Raw genomic sequence first — 12548 nt, forward strand, 5'->3', positions numbered from 1 at the left:
AGTATAAGACACTAAGAATGGTTCTCTAGTAGTACCTCAGTCAATGAGATGTGTGTATGTTTTACTAAATGTTTATTTCTTTTATATTTGAGAAAACATTAAGAGATCTATAGAAAAGCTTAAAGGGAAACAAAATTTAAAACCACTATTTAACAGGTTCTTCAAGTGAGATCTTTTTGTTGAACTGTACAAATAATAAAAACTGGTATAAAAAAGACAGTAATATGAAACAAAGTATTTACAATTTTCCACCTCTTACATTCTGAAGAGTGAACTCACGTTCTAAATAAGAATACATCCAACCCTTTTTCAAAAGTACCTACCCAGTCTTCAAAATATAAGATAAATTGTACTTAAAATTGCATGCTAGATTGGATGTACTAACAAGCAGCATATTATAATAAAACCAGGGTGATTTACGTTTTACCATTTAATTTTGATGTAACAATTTAAATTTCAATTAAACAAAAGTAAAGCACAAGTACATAAATGAACTAGCAACATAAAGTTTAAAGTTTAGGTACACACAGGAAACTGCAATTTAATACTTAATAAGGTTCACATCCCTATTTACATTTCCTCACTCCCTTACAAGTTCTTCCCTGGATTAATATAAACATTGAAGGTTTTCTTCCCCTTACTGAGAAAAAATTTGTCCTTCTTAGACTGCAATATGGCATTAAGTTAGGAAACCCCAAGGTTCTCCATACTGTCAATGTTGAGATCATTGCTCACAATTTTAAGCAATGCCCTTGTAAAATCGTATTTTTTTTTTCCATAATAAAAATGGAAGTACTGGAGCTGGGGATGTAATCCAGTGGACAGAGCTTCCCCAGCATGCACCTGGGTTTGATAGCTAGCACCACAAAACAAACAAAACCAAGACACACATACACCAACATAAATATATTTCTCAAGAAAAGAGATTGAGCTGTGTGTGGTGGCTTTAATCCTAGCACTCAGGAGGCAGAAGCAGGCAGGTTTCTGAGTTCAAGGCCAGCCTGGTCTACAGAGAAACCCTGTCTTGAGAAACCCAAAAGGAAAAAAAAGGACATTATTTCCCGCTTTGTTCTAGTTGCTAAGATATTCAGAAACAAGTCTGTGACTTCCTGTCTAGAAAGCTGCACCATGGCAAGTGCTTTGTGCAGACGGCATGGAGTACTCTTGCCCTGACCTTCTTTTTCCCCCTCCCAGTATAATTTGTTCTATTATCCTTCCTTTTGAAGACAGAAGCATAACTACCTTTTAAAGAAAGTTTACTTGAGAATTAAGTGGCAATGTATATAATGTAGTGTCTGGACCATTCTAAGGGCTAAAAACACTAATTTCACACGACAGATTCTTGACTTTAAAGTCTGGTATGTGTTGTTTGCACAACTGTCTAGTAAAAGTCAATAAATTCCAAACTCTTTTTGAAGTAATAAAGATGACCAACAAGTATACAATCATATCAAAACTGAAATGAAAAATGACAAAGGGCATTTTGGTGAAGGGCAAAAGAAATGATCTAACTTGTAAAGAAGAATGACCAAATAATCAGATATCAAAACTTGAATGAAAAATGAAATTATCTCATATAGTGAAAGAAAATTAGTGATTCTAACCCATAATCATTTAAGGCCTCAGTTGTCTGAATTGTTATGTAATTACAGCTTACCAATTTGCATTCTTCATCTAAAAATGAACCATGAAAGATGATACTTTCTATTTACAAATGGCTCAAGAAATTATTGTATATTTTTTCAATTTACAACTTATAACAAACTTAACTAAAATTATTTTTCAAGTAAATCCTAAAAGACCTTGAAATATGCTATTGAAAGAATCTAACAGTGAAAGTAAGCAGAGAAGCTAATGTACAAAAAGGGAACAGTCAACTGAACAAGATGTCATATAGAAATAGAAGCAGCTTATACAAAGAAAAGCCTCTGTGTTCTCCTGAGTAATTAAGATAAGGAAGAAAATGCCATTGTAATTGTGCTGTTATTGATTATAGTTTTAATGTTTCTATACCCTTGAAAATCTACCCCAGTACACAGGAAAACCATACGAACATCAGTGCAAAAACTTTATTTATAATTTCTTTCTTCTCAACACAACTTTGCAAGATCTGAACTTAATCTACAGTTGTTTTCTTTTCTCTCTTTTCTATTTTTTAAACATCTGCAATTGGTCATGTAAAATGTGAAAAAAAATACCCCCATCAATTTAAATCTCAGCTTCCCTTGCCCATTGTTACAGCAAATTTAAGATAAGTCTACAGCATTCACTTACTTTAGCTGGCTCTGATACGGAGGCATACTTTTTTATTTGAGAGTCAACACCTAAGGACTTGGCTAATTGAATAGCATTTGAATCATCACTGATAAGTGTCCCAAGAGCCACAAGCAGTCTAAAAGTGGCCTCTAGGTCTTGTACAACTTCCAAGATTGTGCTAATTACTGACAAGCATTGAGCTTTCCCTTCAATGTTATGGTCTTTATGGAAACAAACAGAATAGTTCAAGGTCAATGTAGCCAGAGCAATATGAATGTTCTTATTGCTCCCTGATTTCAGTTCTATTGCATGTGACATCAGTGACTCCCTCTGGGACATCATGAGCTTTTGTCCTGCCTGACTAACAAAGCAATTGCAAAAAGTCCTAAGAGCAAGCAGCTGGTTTGCTGGCTTTCCTTTAGGGTTCAGAAGGTTGATAAGATGGCTGCTGAACTGATCTCCTTCTTTTTCATTGCAGAAATTCTCATTCACACTGGGATGTTTAATTGATAGCCGAAGAATGTCAAGTGCAGGAAAGACAATGTCTATTAAAAAGAAATACTCATTAATGCATATGAAAAATCTAGAAAATTCCTTGTGGTTATTATTCAAATTTACTTTATTTCCCCACTACAAAACAATCATTTTTAGGAAACGTGAAAATGTTTTTTATATTTACATAGACTAGATTTATTGCTATATGCTTCAAAACTGAGTTAACTCTTAGACTGTCTAATAGTCACACAGCCAAGTATTCAATAATGAGATGAATGAATGCAGTAGGGAGCCTAGCATTAAATATTCGGTAATTAGGCTAAAGAGTTAAAGGGCAATTATTTAGAGAAGAATTTTGGTAGGAGCTTTGAAACTGAGGGCTGTGTAGATGCCATGTGAACATTTACTGAACAATAATCTGTGAATATAAGAAAACCTGACAGTATATGCTCCATAATAAAAGGCCAATCATGTATAAAAGATCTTCACACACACTAGAATAAAACAACCCTAATAAGCTAAAGTCTAATTATGGCACTCAAAGGAAATACAGTGATAGAACACAATAAGCAGTCAAAGCACAGTTAAATATTTAACATGGTTATTTTGTAGGAAAGAAAAAACCTCCCCCCTCCCCATAAATTGTCATGAACAATAAATCATGGGCTTGAGAGATGGCTCAGTGGTTTAGAGCACTTGTTGATCTTGCAGAGGACTCAAGGTTCAACTTCCAGGACCCACATGGTGACTCATAACCATCATAACTCCTGTGTCTGGGGATCTGTTGCCCTCTTCTGACCACCACACTCACCAGGCATACATGTGGTGCACATACATTTATGCAGGCATGACTACCAGACACATAAAATTAAGTACATTTCCAAAGCTTTTAAAAAATCATGAGAGGATCTTTTGGTTTTCAAAAAAAAAAATATGATAATGACACAAAAGGAAGAATAATAGTAGATGCTTTTAACCTGGAGTTAACAGCCCACAAAGAATTTCTGAAGGGGATAAGAGACACTATGACACAGCTTACAGATTGCTGTTTGTATAGGGATCGTAGTATAGGCTGAAAATTTCAAATACTAAAATCTAAAAGCTCAAATATTTTAGCACTAAGTACCTATACGAATTTCTGATTTTGGATGTTCAGGTTATGCATGTTATCAGTAAAGTCAATGGAAATATTTCAAACTCTGAGAGACACCAAATTCTAAAACATTACTGGTTCCTAAGTTTCAGTTAAGGAATAGCAAACATACACCACTGGATTCTCATAGGCTGTAACTAAAGCAAGGTTATGAATTATAGTGATGTGGCAAAGCCTTTCTGCATAACTGTTCATAATCTCCACTAGAAATATCCAGGTTAACTTTTAGTTAATCTAGGAATATCAGTACTAATGGCAGAAATAAAAGTTTCTGGTTAAAATTTGAAGACTACTTATTTACCTTCAGGCCAGTTGATAGCTTTCCATAAAATATGAAGTTGCTGGGCTGTTGGCTTTTCTGAAGAATTATTACAAACTAGAGAGAGTATCTTTTCAAGAAGCACCAAGTCATCTTCAGTTAGTTTCTTGTCTTCAGGTGCGGTTCCATTAAGTTCCTTCAGTTTTCCTAGAATCAAAAACCACTCTTTCAAAATTCTCTAACTGAACTTAGTCAAACAATATATAAAAGACATTTTCAGGAAGACTCTCCTGTACAGCAACACTCTTCTCAGCAATTATCAAAGTCCATAAAATGAGTGCCTGAGCATTTACGTGTAGATGAAAGAAAGGCAATCACACTAGTTTTGCTGTTGTCTGAGACCCTCGGATCCTGCTTTGAAGCCGCTGAGTTTTTCAAAGCAACAGTAAGTTGTATGTGTATGTGTGTGTGTGTGTGTGTGTGTGTGTATAAATCATCTCCCATTTCTCCCAAATTTGTAATAACTTAAGGTATTTATCTATTATTTTTGTGTGTTGTATGACGTGTGTGAATGCAGACACACATGTGCCATGGTTTGCGTGATGACGTGGTCAAAAGACAACCTATGGCATCAGTTCTCTCCTTTCACCACACAGACTCCAGGGATCAAACTGACGTCATCAGGCTTGTACTTTTTTTTTTAACCTGCCGAGCCATGTCATCTTTCAAATTTATAAATCTTCCTTTGTAATTAAGGTTTTTTAATTTTGTGTGCATTGGTGTTTTGCCTGAATGTATGCCTGTGTGAGGGTGTCAGATCCTCTGGAACTGGAGTTACAGACAGTTGTGAGCTGCCATAGGGGTGCTGGGAACTGAACCTGGGTCCTCTGGAAGAGAAGTGAGTGCTCTTAACTGCTGAGCCATCTCTCCAGCCTCCAAATTTGCAAAACTTTAACAATCACAAACGGACACTGGACCGATCTCACTTGTATTTGGTACCAGTTTTTAACACTGGCAAATTACTGAAAACAAGATTTAAGGAATGGAGAAAACAAGAAATCAGATCTGTATAAAAATTAACAAATGTTTAAGTGTGTGTATACTTTTTAGTTTAAAATATTACCTATCAATGCCATTTGTAACAATAATATAAAGAATAATAATGAAAAAAGATTCTGCCTTATGTCTAGGTACAAGTGTTATCTCAATTAATTCTTAGCATCAGTTTTGTAGCAAAGGAATAAAGTATATTATAGTCCAAAATTTTCTTTTTCACTTCAATTTGAGAAAAACTAACAGAAAAGTAATCTAAGTAAATAGCATATTTTTTCTCTCTCACCCTCTCTGCTCCCTGGCCCTCGCCCCTTTCCTAGATAGTCTCAATATATAATTCAGGATAGCCCTAAATTTGTCCTCCTCCTGCTTCCTTCTCCTATACGTTACAAACACCTGTAATACCTATTTTCATTCATCACTTAAAAAGCTTTAAGATTTCCATATACAAGATGCAAGGTTCACAATTAAACAGTAGACAATAAACTCTTGACTTTGGAAAGGTATGGAAGTCAAATGACATGCAGTCCATTCTCTTTCCTCCATGTGGGTTCCAAGAATTGAACTCTGGGTCACAGGAGTGGCAACCAGCACCATACACTGACTCTGTCTACAGAACACTTTTTTTTTTTAATTGAAAATAGATTTTTTTCAATATATTCTTATTATAAATGTTTCCCCACACCTAACTCCTACCAGATCCTTCCTACTTTTCTATCCACCCAAATCCACACGTTTTTCTCTCATAATAATAATAATAATAATAATAATAATAATAATAATAATAAAAACAAACACAACAGGACAAAACAAGCAAAAAGAAGAGAAAGAAAAGATCAGGAAACATATATAAGAACAGAGATATACACATTCACCAACACAAACACATAAAAACACAAATTTGGAAACCCTAATGCATATGCAAAAAACTTGTAAGGTAAAAATAAATAAATAAATAGATAAATAAAAGCCCTGAAAAAGCATTATGAAACAAAGAAACTCCAAAAATACCGAATTCACTTTGTGTAGGACATTTATTTATTTTGAAAGATATGACCTCTAAAGTGGGGTGTGGTAGACCAGGAGTTGGGGACGAGCCTGGGCTACAAAGCAGAAAGGTGCTTTAAAGTAACAGAAAAAAATATTATTTTTATTTTTCAAATGCTTTATCCCCCCCAAAAAAAACCCCAAGAGCTTGAGGGTGGGACTTACATTTCCCCCAAACAGGTGTTTTCTATTAAAGTCTTGATAAACCATTTTATATTTGCAAACAACTTCTTACAATCCATTAAGGCTGGGTTACCAGACTGCTGTCAACACAGCTGAATTAACAACCACCTCATTAGAAGTCTCTATTCATTTAGGTAGCTAAATCCTGGCACATGTCAGGTGGAGGAAGATTAAGCATTGAGAGCATCTCTAACAGCCATTGAGTATGTAAGGAAAAACATTAATAGAGACTTACCTAATATTTGTGTAGGGTTTGCTTGGTCAAAGGTAAGAGCTTCTTTCTTGGGGAAATAAATATTCACTGTTTTAGATGCAGCTGATCGGTAGGCACTACTTCCTATTTACAGAGGAGATCATGAAAACTGTAAGAAATACTAAAATGTGATTTTTCTAATCTTATGACTATGTTCTCACAATTACTGAGATATGTAATTACTCAAGGCATGCAATAACAACAGCAAGCCACCTCCAAACCATTCAAACTTTTGAATACCACTTGTACTTAACAATGTAATCATTTCTGGCTCAAGAAATGGAAGCAAAGATTTGGAAAAGGGCCTTCTTCCTATCTCATATTTCCCAATTTTGTTCTTAAGATTCAACGTAACCTATTTAAAAAAGGTTAAAGAACAAGACAGGTATGAAACTTCATTCTCATCTTAATTAGTATTCTGCTTTTCTTATGGTGATATTTCATTTGTACTGAAATGTGATTTTATTTGTATGTTAATAAATAAAGTTGCCTGAGGGTCAGAGTTAATAGCAAGCCATAGCAGAAGCCTGGCGGTGGTGGTGCACGCCTTTAATCCTGATCACATGACAGACAGATCTCTGTGTGTTCAAGGATAAGGCCAGCATGGAGACACATGCCTTTAATCTCAATACCAACCATAGAAGACCTGGAGGTCTGTACAGACGGGCAGTGATGAGGAGGTCATGTGGATGGGTTTACAACCAATGAGAAGGCATAACAGAAAGTCAATAAATAGGTAGATACACAGGAAGTAGGTCTCTTTCTCAGGGGAACGATGGCAGCAGCAGCGAAAGGTAAGAAAGGGTTTTTAGTAGTAGCTCTCAGCTACTGCTCTGACCTCTTGGGCTTTTAACTCTGCATTTGGCTCTGAGTTTCTTATTTAATAAGACTGTTACATCTACATCATGTCCTTCATTGCTTATTTCAAATGATACAGTAGTCATCATTTTCTACAACATCTTAATTAATTAAAACTCAGTTATGTGATGACTAATAAAAATGGTCCAACATAGCCAGATGTGGTAGTGCACACCTTTAATTCTAGCACTCAAGAGGCAGAGGCTGCAGAGTTCTTTTAGTTCTAGGCTGGCCTTGTCTACATAGTAAGTTCCAGAACAGCCAGGGTTACATAGAGATGCTGGGACAAACTTATCACAAATAGAAATTTCAGTAATATTCAGTGGAACAAAATGACTTCAAAGCCGGGCGGTGGTGGCGCACGCCTTTAATCCCAGCACTCGGGAGGCAGAGGCAGGCGGATCTCTGTGAGTTTGAAGCCAGCCTGGACTACCAAGTGAGTCCCAGGAAAGGCGCAAAGCTACACAGAGAAACCCTGTCTTGAAAAACCAAAAAAAAAAAAGAAAAGAAAAACAAAATGACTTCAAATTAAAATTTCTTCAATTAAAACTGTCTTTTGTTATTACATATGCTTGTGGACACCACAGCGGACATGTCTCAAATTAACAAAACTAAAACCAAAATCCTTTTCAGCATTGGGGAATCAAAGGCAAGGCAGCATGTATTCTATGCAAGAACTTAACAACCAGGCTAAGGTCTAAAAAGTTTCAATGAAATTTTTTAAATCTAAAAGAAAAGGAAATTTAAAGTAGCTACCTGTAAATGGATCGACTCCAGACGTGGAGGTGCCCATACCTGCAGAAGAACCCGGCATGTAACGACCAGCACCTACAACACAGTAATACTCCTGGTGAGCAAAGTACAGATCATAAAGCCTAAGTCACTGCTTCCTTATACTAACGATGTCACCATTAGTCACACTTCAAAATAGCATATATATATATATATATATGCTTATACAGAAAAATGCTTGTGTGTTGTTGATTAGGAAGTGTCCACTACAATTTCACTAAAAAATAATTCTTGGGATTGATCTTGAGAGGTGGTTCAGCAGTTAAGAACACTGGGTGCTCTTCTAGGGACCTGGGTTCAGTATGATGGTACATTACCAGGACCTACATGGTGGCTCACCACCATCTATAACTTCAGTTCCAGGGTATCTGATACCCTCTCTGGTTTCTGAGTGCACTGCAGGCACATAATGTATAGACATACATGCAGACAAAACACCCATACATATAAAACAAAATATTAAAAAACTTTAAAAAATAGTAATTCTTTTTTAAAAGATTGATTGATTATGTAGACAGTGTTCTGTCTAAATGCCAGAAGGACACCAGATGTCCTATAGATGGTTGTGAGCTACCATATGGTTGCTGGGAATGGAACTCAGAACCTCTGAAAGAGCAGCCAGTGCTCTTAACCTCTGAGCCATCTCTCCAGCCCCCACAAAATAATAAGTCTTTAGTGACAAAAGAAGCATTAGATGCCTTCTGCATTATAATTATAGAAGTTTAGTGAATTATAAAGCATAAGTAGATGAAAGAGAAAAAATAGCTTCTGGAATGATATATGAACCCCTTATTCTAAGGACAAAGAACAGGATTAGCTGCTGGCACATGAATCAATCAGAAAGACTTAAGCAAGAGTCTGGAATGCTCTGAAAACAGTCCAGTCACATTTCAGTTTGTACTTTTGACAGTGTTACTAAAGATAGAAAGATGAAAAATAAATGTAGAGCATCAACGGGATTTTGAGATCTTCAAGGCCCTCTATCAGCCCGAGGGAAGAAGAAAGGTAGGTTATCTTCTAAATTTACCTATCATCTAGATGGTACAAGGAAGGCATCATAGACAGAAAAGGCAAAGTAAAAATGTACATAAGAATAATGATGACACAGTAAGTGGTTTTGTTGATTTTAACTGAACACTGACCAGCATACTAAGCACATGAGTACAGACTCAGTAAGGTTTTAAATGCCATTATAACACCCAATATTTTAAAAGAAGGGATGTTGACTAGTTTGTTCAAGGCCTATACTGTCTAAATGAGCTCTGTGCCTACCTATTTAATATAACCCAGTCCCACTCTAAATTTACTCCACTTTACAAATAGGAAATCTTACAAACAACAATGAAAACCACCTCAGAGCACACCATTCCCCAACACCAATAGGAAGTCTTTGGTGAGGAATCATGGCATAAGCTCCCCACTATAATGAGTTACAACTGCCGGGGGTAGAATACTGAAATAAGTGATTTAAACAAGCTTCCCAGAATTTATTATCATTTTAATAAACACTAAAGTTCATCTACTGCATAAATTAACAAGGACAAGAATTAAGGTGAACCCTAAATTGTAAGCCACATGAAGAATTCAGCACTACTGGTAAGGTTGGAAGAGCAACAGCAATACCAGCTAATACATACTGATGGCCTAAATGCACTCCTGATAGTTTGCAAAGCACTTTCTATAACACTTCATTTTCACATCTCCATATGGTAGGGGTTGCCATTTTGTTCTTGTTTTTGTTTCTTAAGGCAGGGTCTTTTTACTATGATGCTCAGGTTGTCCTCAACTATTGATGCCTACCTCAATGTCCTGAATGCTGGGAAATGTGTACCATCATGCATAATTTTGTTATTTATTCCTTATATGTGTGGAGCAGTGATCCTAATGATAGCTTAATTCTCTTAGATACTTAATAGGCTACTTTGTATGTCTACATGCTTGATGCGTCTTGAGTGACTGACACCATGCTCCAGACATCTCCTGGTTATGATGGTCCCATAAGTACTCTTGATTTTCTTAGTATTTGTTTAAGCTTGGTATGTTTATTCCATTTCAGAAAAAAAAAAAAAAAAAAGGCCATGAAAAAGATTATGGAACTCTGTTGGGTAAGTTTTAGGGTATCAGTGTTCTTAAAACTACTGGTAAAGAAAAAGTCATCATTTATACATTCTTTGGGCCCTTATTACCATTTAAAACCAAATCATGTACTCAAAGAATTCCTTAACAGACAACATACTGCCAAAGCATATAGCTTGGGAGTTGGCTGTCAGTGCACAAGGTGCAACCACTTGCATCTGGGTGATCCTTCTATTCATTAGAGACAGGAATCTCATTGAGAGAAATTCAGAGTTTCATGATGCTGACCTACAGTTATAGTGAAACAATCAATAGCTGAAAAAGGGTTGTAGGTTTACATTTCCATAGCTCAGAGTGCTTAGTTTGGAAGGTCACTGGATTCCATTAAAGGTCATGAATCTCCTCCAAACGGGGTCTATTGTTCATGAACTCTACCTCAAGATCTAACAATAGTGTTTAAAAAATACACTGATGCACTCTGAAACTAATACTTTCTTCAATAGCATTAAAGTCTAACTCTGTCAATGTTTTTCCAGTAGTGCTGACCCAACTGAAGCTTGCCTATCTCAGGAATTAAACGCATCCTGAAAACCTCTAATGACACTTAAGGAGACCATTAAAAACTTAGATTAGGAACACTAATCCTGGATAGCTGGGCAGAATGCCTCCTTCCAGGACTAGTCCAAACCTGCATGAGAGATCTTAATTGCACTGCTCCATCCAATACCAAGGATTCACATGGCTCCTTAGGCCACAACTTATGACAGTGTCTTGCCAATCATAACACTGGTGCTACACCTTGGTTAAAGGATTCTCTTACTATCTAATTTCACAGATTAAGTAACTTGCCAATTTCTCACAGAAATATATGGTAGAGCTAGGGTTGGAACTATGGTCATCTTACATTAAACCCTCTATTTCTAACTACTCTGCTCTCCTGGTGGGAGAACCACTGGAGAAAACAATGTTCTGGTAACATGTTCTTTAAAATCATGAGAAAATCTACATCCTGCAGGAAAAAGCAAAAGTTAGAAGTTAAAGATCTACCAAAATTGATAATACAGGTAAGGGAACTATTATTGGATCATATCTCCAAAATGTAAAACCATATATAATACAAAATGCTGTACATATCGAGTCAAGATTATGGTAATGAAAACTGCATCCCACCTGTGAAAGGATCTGCTGTCTGCACTGTGTTGGAAGGTCCTGAAGTGCCTGGAACATAGCGACCACCACCTATCCATGCAAAACAATGGAGAAGCTTAAGAACATGGAAACTGTGATTAAAAAACATCACGGTATTTATGTTAAAAGAACCCAAGGAGCTAGGGATTTAGCTCAGTGGCAGAGTGCTTGCCTACCAAGCACAAGGCCCTGGGTTTGGTCCTCAGCTCCGGAAAAAAAAAAAAGAACCCAAGCTTGGAAAAAAGAAAAGGATCAAAGCTGTCACATGACAAAACAATAGACATTATAGTCAAATATTTTACTGCTGTACAGAAATTAAAATTTCAGTGGTTCTCCAGGTATAGTTTCTTTCCTTTTTAAATTTTATGTATATGCCACATGCAAGGGAAAAATTAATTTTTTCCAATGTAGTCTGTAGTGGGTAGCCATTCCAACTTTGGTCTGGAAGCTCCAGCCTCCACCGAGGTTTTGGTAACTATCACGCCCACAAGCGGGGGCCAAGGGAGGGCCTGAAGACCCAAGATTGGGATATGCTGCGCTCTCTTGCTGCTGGGAGCCCGGACGCTAGAGGTGGATGGAGGAGAGTTCTCCAGAGAACATCGCCGAACTACTGCTGCGTCTTTCCCAGAACCCTCAACCTATCTATTCCTTCATTTGTAAGTTACACCATTAAATAAATCTCCTTTTAACTACGTGGAGTGGCCTTAATAATTTCATCAGTATCTGGCGCTCACGTGGGGCAAATTCCAAAAGCTGGAATGGCTACCCACTACATGTCTCACTGGGGATATTAACTATGCTTCATGGCACGCCCCATGCCTAGTAGTAAATGGTCAACACAAAACAAACTCAATTGTACTTGTGTATTTTTGTAGACTTTTTTGTCTTATATTGCTTTGGGCTTTTTTTTTTTTTTTTTTTTTGGTCTTAGGTTT

General features: G+C 36.6%; 1 protein-coding gene across 1 annotated transcript in view; it reads right to left on the reverse strand.

The window, feature by feature from the left end:
* Positions 1–2054: 2054 nt before the first annotated feature.
* The window catches only part of Plaa (phospholipase A2 activating protein), a 35295-nt gene continuing 24801 nt past the window's right edge, over positions 2055–12548 (reverse strand). The window contains exons 10-14 of the mRNA XM_028870316.2: positions 11596–11664; positions 8314–8385; positions 6682–6783; positions 4206–4370; positions 2055–2801 (exon numbers count right to left, since the gene is read on the reverse strand). Coding sequence (XP_028726149.1) covers positions 2236–2801; positions 4206–4370; positions 6682–6783; positions 8314–8385; positions 11596–11664 — 974 coding nt within the window. The 3' untranslated portion in view covers positions 2055–2235. The remainder of the gene's footprint in view (positions 2802–4205; positions 4371–6681; positions 6784–8313; positions 8386–11595; positions 11665–12548) is intronic.

This window comes from Peromyscus leucopus, chromosome 2 (assembly GCF_004664715.2).
Source record: "Peromyscus leucopus breed LL Stock chromosome 2, UCI_PerLeu_2.1, whole genome shotgun sequence".
Lineage (NCBI taxonomy): Eukaryota > Metazoa > Chordata > Mammalia > Rodentia > Cricetidae > Peromyscus > Peromyscus leucopus.